The 13,868-nt window shown below is 40.6% G+C and overlaps 1 protein-coding gene across 1 annotated transcript; it reads right to left on the bottom strand.

Annotated features, from left to right (window-relative positions):
• Nucleotides 1-6,169: 6,169 nt before the first annotated feature.
• On the bottom strand, nucleotides 6,170-7,411 carry LOC140492320 (transcription factor Atoh1-like). The gene has a single exon (XM_072591266.1). It carries the CDS (start codon nucleotides 7,409-7,411, stop codon nucleotides 6,518-6,520), a length of 894 nt encoding a protein of 297 aa, XP_072447367.1. The 3' UTR covers nucleotides 6,170-6,517.
• Nucleotides 7,412-13,868: the final 6,457 nt, after the last annotated feature.

The raw sequence follows: 13,868 nt of genomic DNA, 5'->3' as shown, positions 1-13,868 counted from the left end.
GGCTTGCTGAAAGAAGACAGAGGGTGGTGGTTGATGGGAAATGTTCATCCTGGAGTCCAGTTACCAGTGGTGTACTGCAAGGGTCGGTGTTGGGTCCAGTGCTGTTCATCTAATTTATAAATAACTTGGATGAGGGCGTAGAAGGGTGGGTTCGTAAATTTGAAGACAACACTAAGGTCGGTGGAGTTGTGGATAGTGACGAAGGATGTTGGAGGTTACAGAGAGACATAGATAAGCTGCAGAGCTGGGCTGAGAGGTGGCAAATGGAGTTTAATGCGGACAAGTGTGAGGTGATTCACTTTGGTCGGAATAACCGGAATGCAAAGTACTGGGCTAATGGTAAGATTCTTGGTAGTGTAGATGAGCCGAGAAATCTCAGTGTCCAGGTACACAGATCCTTGAAAGTTGCCACCCAGGTTGACAGGGTTGTTAAGAAAGCATACAATGTTTTAGCTTTTATTAATTGAGGGATTGAGTTCCGGAATCATGAGGTTATGCTACAGCTCTACAAAACTCTGGTGCGGCCGCACTTGGAGTATTGTGTACAGTTCTAGTCATCGCATTATAAGAAGGATGTGGAAGCTTTGGAAAGGGTGCAGAGGAGATTTACTAGGATGTTGCCTGGCATGGAGGGAAGGTCTTATGAGGAAAGGCTGAGGGACTTGAGGCTGTTTTCATTAGAGAGAAGAAGGTTGAGAGGTGACTTAATAGACACATATAAGATAATCAGAGGGTTAGATAGGGTGGACAGGGAGAGCCTTTTTCCAAGTATAGTGACGGCGAACACAAGGAGGCATAGCTTTAAATTTAGGGGTGATAGATATAGGACAGATGTCAGAGGTAGTTTCTTTACTCAGAGATTAGTGAGGGTATGGAATGTTTTGCCTGCAACGGTAGTAGATTCGCCAACTTTAAGTACATTTAAGTTGTCATTGGACAAACATATGGACGTACATGGAATAGTGTAGGTTGGATGGGCTTCAGATTGGTATGACAGGTTGGTGCAACATCAAAGGCCGAAGGGCCTGTACTGCGCTGTAATGTTCTATGTTCTATGTAAAATGAGGTATCAACCTGGTGAAGCTACAAAACAGGACAACATGTGGTGGACAGTTAAACAACTCACCTGTTTTGGAGAGTCTAGAAATACCCACATCCTGAATGATGGGGCAACACACTGTGCAAAAGATACGCAACAATCATCAGACAAGACAGAAATGCCAAATGGATGTTTCATCTCAGCCCTCTCCATAAATACCACAGATGCTCATCTTCATCTCACTCGATTCACCCCACATGATGTTAAGTGACAGGTGGAAACACTGGATACTGCAAACACAATGAGCCCTGACAATATTCCAGCAATAACATGAAGACTTGTGCACCAGAACTTGTTGTACACCTAGCCAAACTATTTCAGTACAACTACCATTCTGGCATCTCCCCATAAATGTGAAAAGTTTCCCAGATATGTCCTACACACATAAAGTAGGACCAATCCAACTCGCCAATGACTGCCCATCAGTATACATTTGATCGTCATCAAAGTGATGGAAGGTGTCATCAACAGTACTATTAACCTGCTCACTGATACCCACTTTTGGTTCTGTCAATACCAGTTTGCTGATGACCTCATTATACCTTTTTTAAACATGAAAGAAAGAGCTGAATTCCAGAAGTTGGGTGAGAAAGGCTGGCCTTAATGTAATTGCCACACATGAGTTGGCATGGCATCAAGGAGCCCTAGCAAAACAGGGGTTAATTGTAATGTGGGAGGAAGTTGTCCACTGGTTGAATTCATACTTGGCACATAAGAAAATGGTTGTTTCTGTAAGCGATCCATCACTTCATTTTTAGGACTTCTTTGCTGAAGCTTCAGCGGAGACTCTTAAGCCCAACCATATTCAATTCCTTCATCAATATCCTTCCCTCCACTGCAATGTCACAAGTGAGGATGTTTGCTGATGATTGCACAACATGCAGCACTATTCATGACTTCTCAGATACTGAAGCTGTCCATGTCCAAATACAGGAAGACATGAACAGTATCCAGGCTTGTGTTGAAAAGAAGCAAGAAACATTTGAGCCATATAAATGTTAGGCAATGACGATCTCCAATGGAAACAATCTCACCACCATACTTTTATATACAATGGCATTGCTTCACTGAATCCCTCACTAAAAAAGTCCCCAACAACCAACATCATGGGGATTTATTGTTGACCAGAAATAGAACTGTACTAGCCATACAAAGACAAGAAATGGTCAGAAACTAGAAATTCTGCAGTGAGTAACACGCCTCATGACTCCCCAAAGTTTGTCACTATTTAAAAGTGACAATTGAGGAATGTAATGGAATAATCCCCACTTTCCATAATGAGTGCAACTCCAACAATAGTGAAGACGCATGACACCATCCAGCAAAAATCTGCTTAATTCATTCTACATTCACAAACAGTGACACTCAGTAGCAATAGGGCGGCACGGTGGCACAGTGGTTAGCACTGCTGCCTCACAGCGCCAGAGACCCGGGTTCAATTCCCGCCTCAGGCGACTCTCTGTGTGGAGTTTGCACATTCTCCCCGTGTCTGCGTGGGTTTCCTCCGGGTGCTCCGGTTTCCTCCCACACTCCAAAGATGTGCAGGTCAGGTGAATTGGCCATAGGTAAGGGGAAGATGTAGGGGTATGGGTGGGTTGCGCTTCGGCGGGGTGGTGTGGACTTGTTGGGCCGAAGGGCCTGTTTCCACACTGTAAGTAAGTAATCTAATAGTATGTATCATCTACAAGATGCACAGCAATGATCCTTAGAAAGCACCTTCTAAACCCATGCCAACTACCATCTAGAAGGGCAAGGGCAGTAGATGCATCCCACCTGCAAATTTATCTCCAAGCCACTCACCCCTATCTTAACTTTGAAGTATTTTGCCATTCCTTCAGAGTAGTTTGGGCAAAATCTTGGAATTCCATCCTTACCAGAATCTGGGTCTACCTACAACACATAGACTGCAGCAATTCAAGAAGGCAGGTCATCATCACGTCAACAGCAGCTATGGGCAGGCAATAAATACTGGCCCAACCAGTGATGCACACATCCAACAACAGACTTTTTTCTTAAATAACTTCATTAAAAATCTTCAATTCACTGTCAAATCTTGCAAGGTCCAAATTTTCTCCCAGGGCTCTGACTGTCAGTTGGCTCTGTGCATGACCTGTCCAGTTTCCTTCCAGTTTGGTGCTGGCAGCTCACTAGCTGCATGTAAATGAGACCCAGGCTTAAAGCCAATAATAAGTGTAGACAATGGGCGCACTCTACCTGCCAACTTCCCATTATGTGTCTCAATTAAAATGAGCTTCACTGTGTTCAATGCCTTCGAAGATTAATGAGGAGATTTAAGTTCAGTAAACATTGCACTGTAATGTAAAATAATTTCTCAAAAACAACTAGGTTGATTTATTAATAGTTTGATTTATTAATATGTATCTTTTCAGTTTGACTGCCTTCCACTGTTACCACCAGATTCAAATACATCTCGTTGGCTTTGCATGGATTAAGTAATATGCCTTGTATTAATAGATTTTAATTAAGCAAAATCATGTTTGTACTAGTTGACTAAAGCTTCAATTTTCTTCCTTAACAACATATATGCAAACAAAAAATAGCAGTAGCCCCATCCACTAACCATCACCATTTTAAAGTTTTAAACACCCAACGAAAAAAAGACTACCTTTTTCACATTGAATTGCCAACGTGTGACAAACAATTTTAAGATAGAACTGGAATCAATTAAAACTGGTAGAGCATTGGATGGAAAGGCGCTTGAAACATTCAACTGAAAAAAAAATCCTTATTATTAGTTGAACATGAGTTTGAGACAACAGTTTTCAGATGAACTGCTGGTTTCAGGGAAGAGCATGTTGAAATGTTTTAACATAGCAACGTTTCCAAAGATTAAATACAACCAAAAGATGTGAGTTTTGAAAATAGAAAGCTTCTGGAACAGTGCTAGAAATTTAATATGATTACAAAGCAGAATTACACAAACTGGATTTATGTTAGCAATCCGCTGAAGTAACCGACGGAAACAAAAGCTTAGGTGCAGTCAAAAACATGAGAGTCTAAGTCAAAGATGAGCATGATTGAAACTTCAAGTAGAAATTTCTCGAGACTGAGGTTTTAACAAAAAAAAAGTTACTAGCACGCGAATAACAATTAAGATAAGGGGAACAGTTTGGGCACTTTAACCTGTATGTTGGCAGAAAACTTTTTTTGTTGACGAACAAGAGCCTTGAACTTTGCCTATGAACAATCTGCCTCGAGAGCGAACTCAACGCATATGGGAGACTCGTCGAAGGTTTGAATTATTTATACCAAAACTAATGGGCAATCGTTCTTTCCAAAACGTGACCAAATGAGCCTTCTTTCAGTGGAAAGTGATATCCCAGATATTATGCAGACACGCGGTCGGAAATCCCTGATGCCGAAGTCAGTATCTTAGTTACAGTCAGGGGCAGGGACAGATCAAGACTCGCCTACCGGACAGCATCTGGTAGATAGATCCGAAAAGAGCGACTTTTGTTAATACATGCATGCTCTGTGATACAATTGAAATATGCTTTAAATCCCTTATTACTGTAGTATAATTAAGTACCTCGTATTACATTACTTGAATGTTATTACGATTTGATATATCAGTTATTGACCAAACGTAAACATTTCAAGAGTTGGAAGTGTTTTTGCTAGGAATTTTACGACAACAAGCTGATCCCATTCTGTTTTAGAACTGCTGATTTTTTTTTCTTACAAACGATCAATCCATAAATGCTAATTTCTGAAGCCGACATCTGAATGTGTTCGTCTTATTTATTCGAAAGGCACTTAAGGTGAGAGGGCCGGATGATATTAATCCTTCCGAGATTTAACTCACTGTGGGTACCTTATAAAGTCAAAACTGGTTCGTTCCCGTTACTGATATTAGAGATTGGTGTCAATTCACGATACAAAATCCAAACAGTTTAATCCAGGCTGCCAACACCTCTCCCAATATTAGATCTCAATCGGACACTTAGGATGGTCGAGAAATCTACACGTTATAGAGAGTTTTATCTCGTCGATCGACCCTGTTTTATTCGCCTTACCCAATGTACTTTTTAACTGTTAGAAAGTTGTGTTTCAATTATCCTTCCGGAATTGCTGTTCGAATGAGATTCTAGTTGTTCTGAATAGGTCATGGTGTCAATTTTCACATTTCATGCCTGGACTTTATCTGGTGTCTTTAAGCTATTAATATGGAAATTTAAAACATACAGAATATTAAAATAAAAGATTCAAAGGGTTGGACTCTGAATCAAAAAGCAAATTTTATTAGGATTAATATATTCAAACATCTATTGGTTTAACCCAAATTTCATTCATGAACTAAACTATTTCTTCCAAGTAACCGTCACAATTGATCCAAATAATGTTCAACTTCAGCCACTCCTGTTTTAAAATAAAACTACTGGCAATGTTAGGAAAAGTTATAGCTTTAAGCAATGTTCAGAACTGTTGGCCAACCTCTACCCATACATATTTGATCATTGCAACGAGTGTACGACACGCGTACATTATTTCAATTTGATTAATGCAGGTACACTGACAGTTTAGGACAAAGTTCGTCTTCCAGGAACAGGTGCAATTCTATGGCAGGCTTTCCACCTGCTGGTTTACAGCCTTACCTCATTTACTGAGTTTAAATTATTGAATATATTGTTCCTTCCTTTTATTGTAAAGTTTAACTGAAGGGCGCAGTTCTTTTCTTGTACCTTAACAGATCTTTTTTACATATGAATGTCTCCAACATTTTGTTTCATATATTTCTAACAGTAAACTTTGCAGCAAAAGCATGATTGGACCAAACTTTACTTTAAGTGACAAAACTCTTTCGACAGGATTTATGTTGGGTTGATCTGATCATGCAGGAAGGCTGAACCCAACGGCGTTATCATTTTGCTGTGATCTGTATTGAACTTGCAAAAATTATCTGCTGAATCCATTTATGTTCCTGCACATTCTAAATTAGGGAGAGTGGTTACTCGCAAAGCAACAAAAACAAGTAACACAAAATTGATTTACAAGTCCACATTTTATTAAAAAAATATATTTTCATTTCACATGAACAAAGCTTTTCAAAAAATGTCGAATCCATTTCATTCTTCTTATAACTTGGTGACTGAGTGCCTGACTAACCTTGGACTAACATGTCATACTATAAAACATGCAACCGTATTTAGGTTGTGACCTTAATCTGCCTAATAAAGGGTTTGGCGAAAATATTGTAAAACATATTTCAACAGTGTTGTGGATTGTTCTGCTTTTCTATATTGCGTACCAGATGATGATTTCGCTGTGCACTCAGATGCAGTATGTTTAAAGTGCAACAAGCCATTGAGCGAGCAAGAATGAAATCATCACTTGAAATTTACAAAAGTAAATGATTTTACACTCTGCAGCTGGTGTCAAAGTTCGTGAGGTTTCAGCCTAACTGGCTTTCCGCGCCATCGGAGCACGTGAGAGATCTGACAAGTGTTCTGAGCGTTGGCAGGCCATACTCTCTGCCTGTGCCTCCTCCCAGTCGCTGGAATGAGAGTGAGGAGAAGATTCTCCATCACTGCGACTAGAAGTCACTTTACTTTCATTTCTGGTCGATTTGCAAGGAGAGAGTAACTTCAAGCGCTGAGCTGCAGATCCTGTGTCCCCAGTACTGTCGGAAAGAACCTTTGGAGGGCCATCAGGGATGTTAGAACATGCAGCAACTGGGGTTTGCAAACTGCAGCATTTCGTAGGACAGAGTTTAACGTTTGGGCAGTCGGATAGCGAACTGCCAGCACCTAGGTTCTGCTGGCTCACATTCTGCAGAAGTTCAGTCAATTCTGCTATATAGATCTGCGCCATCTGCAGTGTTTCGTATTTGGAAAGTTTCTTGTCATTGTCAAAAGCTGGAATGACACTCCGTAGCTCGTCAAACGCGTGATTCAGTCCATGCATCCTCTTCCTTTCGCGTGCATTTGCGGCGAGTCGTCGATGCTTGGGTGGCTCCGCCAATTGCTTGCTTGTCGCTTTTGCCTGGCCTTTCACCCCGCAAAGCTCACTGGCCTGCACTGCAGCCTGTGGGGGCAGTTTGGGGATGATGCTGGCCACTGCTCCCTGCGAGACCTGCTGGTGACAGCGAGGCGCGATGCTTCCCGCGGGTGAGCAGTAGGGGTGAGGAAAGTGTGGACAGCTTGCCGGAAAAGCAGGCGAGAGCCAAGCGCATGGCTCGGCGCTGGCGAAGCGTGCGGCGTTGGCTGGATCACTGGGTGACACCTCGCCGGGATCGGGCGGCGACTCTTGCAGTAGCCAGCGCGCAGTGGCCAGTTTCCGAAGGTGGGACATATCGAGCGTGGAGGGTGGGTGTGGTGGCGGGCGGGGGGGGGGCGTAGGGATGTTTGGCAGGACAGCTCAGCCGAGTGGAGCTGAAGCGCAGGCGCTGAGCAAGTGGCTCTCCAGCCGCCGGGCGGAGGGCGGCTTCTATAAACCCCCTGACCCACCCCCACTGCCCCAAATCGACCAATCAGCTCCGACGCGTGCTCCTGACCAATCAGCGGCTTCGGTGCTGGGTCTGTCGCGCGTCGGTCGCGTGCGGGCGGCCAATCAGAGCTGGCCCTCCTGATGAATATATTAGGGGGCGGTCCCTCATACATGACCCCACCCCTAGCCCTGGGCAGCGAGCACGCGCAGTGCAGGGCGCGACACCCGGCGCTTGGCGCGTGTCTGCTTCTTCCCCTTGTCATTCCCAGATCTTCGCTCCTGCAGGAGATATTGTTTTGCTTCTCTTGACATTCCCACAAAACTAATGGCACCCCCACCATTTACTGTACATTCCACTGGACTCAACCAGCATATTTTGTTTTGGCTTCATACCTCAACTGGACCCCAACTTACTACACAGCCAGAGCGACCACTTCGTTTTCCAGATGACTTTCAACCAATATCAGAAGAGCGCAATTTTCCCTTGTCAGCAAGAAATGATTATGCGAGATGTATGAATGGGTCCTGTTAGGGCATAATATTCACTATAAAACAAAAGCAAACTACTGCGGATGCTGGGAATCTGAAATAAAAACAGAACGTGTTGAATAAACATAATAGGTTGGCAATTCCTGTGGGGAGAGAAACAAAAATTAACGTTACGCGGCCGATGTGACTCTTCCTTGGAACTGAATCATTTTGCAAAACATGCTACAAATCTTCCACTTGTGTACAGTAGTCGAAACTTCTTGCTTGATTCCAGCCGTGGTAGTGATCATCCGAAAAAGAAGCAGTCACATACAATAATGAGAATGTCCAATCCACACAGCGAGGCGAAATGCAATATTCGTGGAATTGAGAAAGGGAATAGCAAAAGGGGCGTCGATTGGGACTTCGGTTTGCATCGAAAGGATTTCTGAAATTGCTCGCTACAACTTAATAACTTGCATGCCCATATTCGCTTATAATGGACTATAACGTATGCTGTCGAATTGCTCGCAGTAAAATATTGTGTTTATATATGTATGTCTGCTAGCGTTTGTTTACAAGTGCTGTTAATGTGAAGATTGCCCTTTTTCGTCAGTTCACCTACTCATTGAAGATGTATTATTTTTGAAGAGTTTTCCTTGTTTGCCTTCTTGTTCAATTGAAACCTTTGATAAAATCCAAAACTCTGGATCATGAATCAAATGAAGCTGAAATATAGCGTTGGCATCGGCAAACTCTTCAAATGCCACATCAACTACGTTTTAATCTTTTTGAATACAATATGTAATATATTGTCATTAAAATCGTTAGGCGGCTCACAGTTTAATATAACTTTTAGTAATTTAGCTGTATTATTTACATGAGTCACCATTAACAATTTCATAGATAACTGTTAATATCCTCAATATTCTAACTGAAGAACATGTTATATACTTGAATAACCATAGATATAATTATCCAAAACTGTAATATAGTGTAGGCACAAGTAAAACGCGTTATAGCTGTCTAGCTTACTATAAGCAAACATGCAACCTTTCACAAGTAACTGAATGGTTTTCGGCTCAATAATTATAAGGATCTTGCGGTCAGGAGCGAAGCAACGACGTTCAATGCAGATGTCAAAGAAAGGAAAGAATAAAGACCTAGTTACCTCCGCCGTACAACTTTCTTTTTCACCAAAGGCAGCCTCAATTTGGCGCGAAGTCAACAGGATCTCCAAGTGTCCGGCAGTAGCGGTGCAGCAAGCAGACACAGTCAATCACACTGACACAGTTCCAGAGCCAGAAACGGGAACATTTAAAAGTTGGCAGCTCCAATATTAATTTATATTTTCAGGTAGCGAAATGATTGATGATAACTAGATTAGGAAAGATCTCAAATATGATAAACAGACTCTAGCTTTATTTTAGTACGGAATTATTTTATGATAATAGATTAATTTAACCGTACGAAATATAGGAATAATTTTTAAGGACCGCGAGGGAATTATGAATATGATTACATTTAAAAATAAAATCCCAGTTACGTTTCACTCAATAAGGTTAACAATGTTTTTACAGTGAGACTACAAGAGTGGACGTATTCATCAGTTCATTGGGAGAAGCGTTTGGTGGAAACTCACATTTTCCTACGTGGAGCACAACCTCTGACAGTTCATTCTGGATTTTCATGCTACTGTGTTCATCTGCAAACTAAAGTTGCTGCCAGTTTCATGGATGACGGCAAATCCTGATAGAGTTGCTTCTCACGGGCAACTAGGAGCGGGAAATATTGACCCAGCCAACGACGTACATGCCCCACGAGTGAATTTTTAAAAATAGGAAAGTCGGAGCAATTTTATTTTGCTTATTGCGCATATGTTCTACACACGTCATTTCGATCAAGACAGTTAATAATATTTAATTATAAAAAATGATTTTCCTTTGGTCAAATCTCAAAACGATCAACCAGAACCTTATTCCAATTTAAGTTGTTTTGTTTTCAATTTGAAATCTAACTCTCCTTGGTTTAAATCTGTCAATTTTGGCAATTTATTTAAGCCTTGTGTTTGGTATTTTCTTGCTCTGATACTTAATTTCAACCTCTAATTCACATAGTTCTATGAACAAGAAAAGGACAAATTTTAATCAGTAGGTTAGCAATTTATTTGAAAACATTCTGATTTAGCAGGACTTATACACTTAATGGTAAGGTCCTGGGGAGTGTTGCTGAACAAAACGACCTTGGAGTGCAGGTTCATAGCTCCTTGAAAGTGGAGTGGCAGGTAGATAGGATAGTGAAGAAGGCGTTTGGTATGCTTTCCTTTATTGGTCAGTGTATTGAGTACAGGAGCTGGGAGGTCATGTTGTGGCTTCACAGGACATTGGTTAGGCCACTGTTGGAATATTGCATGAAATTGTGGTCTCCTTCCAATCGGAAAGATGTTGTGAAACTTGAAAGGGTTCAGAAAAGATTTACAAGGATGTTGCCAGGGTTGGAGGATCTGAGCTACAGGGAGAGGCTGAACAGGCTGGGGCTGTTTTCCCTGGAGTGTCAGAGGCTGAAGGGTGACCTTATAGAGGTTTACAAAATTATGAGGGGCATGGATAGGATAAATAGACAAAGTCTTTTCCCTGGGGTCGGGGAGTCCAGAACTAGAGGGCAGAGGTTTAGGGTGAGAGGGGAAAGATATAAAAGAGACTTAAGGGGCAACTTGTTCATGCAGAGGGTGGTACGTGTATGGAATGAGCTACCAGAGAATGTGGAGGCTGGTACAATTGCAACATTTAAGAAGCATTTGGATGGGTATATGAATAGGAGGGGTTTGGAGGGATATGGGCCAGGTGTTGGCAGGTGGGACTAGATTGGGTTGGGATATCTGGTCGGCATGGACGGGTTGGACCGAAGGGTCTGTTTCCATGCTGTACATCTCTATGACTCTATGACTCTAATTGCTTCAGAAGTATGGCATTAAAAAAAGACCATGTATTACTTTGTGGTATTAGTGGATTTGAAGTTTTCTGGCTGTACATCCTTCATACAAAAAACCTTTCTGTTCGAAAGCAGAAGAGTTTAACAACAGTGGTATAAATAAGGACACCCCCAAGGTGTACACAAATTGGCAAACTAAACTGTTGACACTTGTTACATATTTTAGTTTTTAATCTGCAGTTGATCACACAATCATAAAAAGAAGTTGGTTAACCATTTACCTAACTCATAAATTTCCAAAAAAGTATCTATTCGTGCAATTATACACCTGGTGTGATTATGTATAAACTGCCTTGCTGCGTTTTATTAGATATTGACATTCAAAACTTTAACGTTGTTATTGGCCTAGTCACAGGCTGATCTATATATTTCTTGAAAAGTCAACCATTGAGCAAACAGTTTTGTGTTTTATTAAAGCAAAATAGCTGTGTAATAAAAAAGTAAGAAAATCAACAGTAATAAGTTTAATATCAGATTTCTTTTTTTAATGCAATCTTCACACTCAAAATACTCTTTCACTTTTAATAGGTTTGTATGATATTTAATAACTGACAATTGCATTAGATGTTAGTACCTGATCTCTTTAACTAAGCACATGTGCAATCATTAAAATATATTGCTAAAAAATAACTTAGTCCATAAATAGAGTTACACATACTAAGTGAAGTAAGCATATACACTTCAAAATGTTAACACAATTACAATAAACTCTGGAACAATTTAATTCTACTATAACTAAAACAAGGCAGAATTCTAATGTGCCAAGTCATTTTGTAATCTTTCCTGTAATATATCTTTATTGATGCAAGAAAATTTCAATAAGAGCAGAGCATTTTCACTACTTTAGGATTGACTGCCATGTGGGGTCATAGTTTTAAGGTGTTAAGAGGAAGGTAAGGAGGAGATGTTAGAGGTAGATTCTTTACACAGAGAGTTGTTGACATGGAATGTGTTGACAATGGTGGTGGTGGAAGCAGAGTCATTAGGGACATTTAAGCAACTGCTGGACACGCACATGGACAGCAGTGAATTGAGGGGTGTGTAGGTTAGGTTATTATATTTTAGATTAGGATTAATCTTTGGCACAACATTGTGGGCTGAAGGGCCTGTTCTGTGCTGCACTTTTCTAAGTTCTATAAAACTGATTTAAATGGAACATTTTGTGACATCATTCAATTTTCTGAGGATTTGGCACATTAATTATTGAAGGAAAAAATGTGAGGACTGCAGATACTGGAGATCAGAGCTGAAAATGTGTTGCTGGAAAAGCGCAGCAGGTCAGGCAGTATCCAATGAGCAGGAGAATCGACGTTTTGGGCATGAGCCCTTCTTCAGGATTCCTGAAGAAGGGCTCATGCCTGAAACATCGATTCTCCTGCTCCTTGGATGCTGCCTGACCTGCTGTGCTTTTCCAGCAACACATTTTCAACATTAATTATTGAGACAATAACAAATCTCTGGGAGGGATTATAAGGAAATTGCTTAATGAGTTATTCAAATTATAGGAAGTGTCATAAATAAAGGAAAAGAAAGACTGATTTGACAAACTCAAAAGAAATAGAAAGAATAATGTATTTTTGTCATCAAATGAAACTTACTATACTATTAAAGAGAAGTTTATACTAGTTTGGATAAACCCTACTTTTCTGTGGAGTTATTGAAAATCAATTAGGTAAACTTTACACTGTTCAAAATTATTTGAAAGGTGATATGTCAAGATGCCACATCCAGAAAGACTTCAGAGTAATAAAACATTTTGACCACCAACTGTCAGATTTTTTTTATTTAACAACCTATGCGCAGTGCCTGAAGTTGCACTCTGGTTTACACAAATAATGATAATTATCATTAACCTCATTGGCCTGAATTTTATGCTTCCTTCCTGGCAAGTTTGAAGCTGTGGATGACTACAAATCCATCAGGTTTTCCTTTTGCTACCTATCTAGCTCCCAGCCTGTCTGAAGTTTTACAAAGGGAGGAAGAGGCATCAGGTGTCTGGCCCATATGCCTGTTGTCGGGTGGAGAAACCCATTTCATGTCAGAAGCCTGGTAACTTTAGCTGTGCAAGCTGGCATTGGGCAAGAAGTACAAACATACACACAAATCATTGAAGGTGGAATGGCAGAATGAGAAGAGGTTAATATGTCATTGGGATCCGGGGTTTGATGTAAAGTAATACAGAGTACATGAGCAAGTATCTTATAATAAGCTTTTATAATGCAACACAGGAATTTCTTATCAAGTGTACTCTGCCCAGTTCTGAAACTTCATTTTAGTCAGGAAATTAAACTTTTGGGAGAGTGCAGGAAATATTTTCATGAATTGTTTCAAGGATGAGGGATTCCAAATTCATGTATAGCTTGCAGAAAATTGGGAAGAGGTTTTTGTCCAGTGAGTGGTTAGAATCGTGAATTCTGTGCCTTATAATATAAAGGTAGAGTTAATCATGGGTCTCAAAGGGGCATTGGATAAACACTTGAAAAACAATTGCAGATCACTGGAAAAAAGGCAGAATACAAAGGGCCATTCATGGCTGACACTCATACAGATCACTGAGGAGACATAACTGCCACAAGCTAACATTACAGTCACTAAGCTGGAGAAAGTCATCACTTCAAGAGTTGATAAGTTTGAGTTTGTTAACTTGTAGCTTTGTAACATTTAAATATGCATTTCAATGCATTATAAATAGCTAGGGTCATTTGCAAGGAGGAGTTGCTAATGTAGAAAAACAATGTTGGTATATTGTGGTACATCCTTGTGGGTTTCCACATGGTAATCAAAACAAGTAACTCCCCAATCTTATTTACCATATTCTGTGCGTTCATTTACATACACTGTAACTGTCATGTCGACTCCATTC

Source organism: Chiloscyllium punctatum, chromosome 20 (genome assembly GCF_047496795.1).
Source record: "Chiloscyllium punctatum isolate Juve2018m chromosome 20, sChiPun1.3, whole genome shotgun sequence".
NCBI classification, from domain to species: Eukaryota; Metazoa; Chordata; class Chondrichthyes; order Orectolobiformes; family Hemiscylliidae; genus Chiloscyllium; species Chiloscyllium punctatum.
This window is presented reverse-complemented; position numbering and strand designations above follow the sequence as displayed.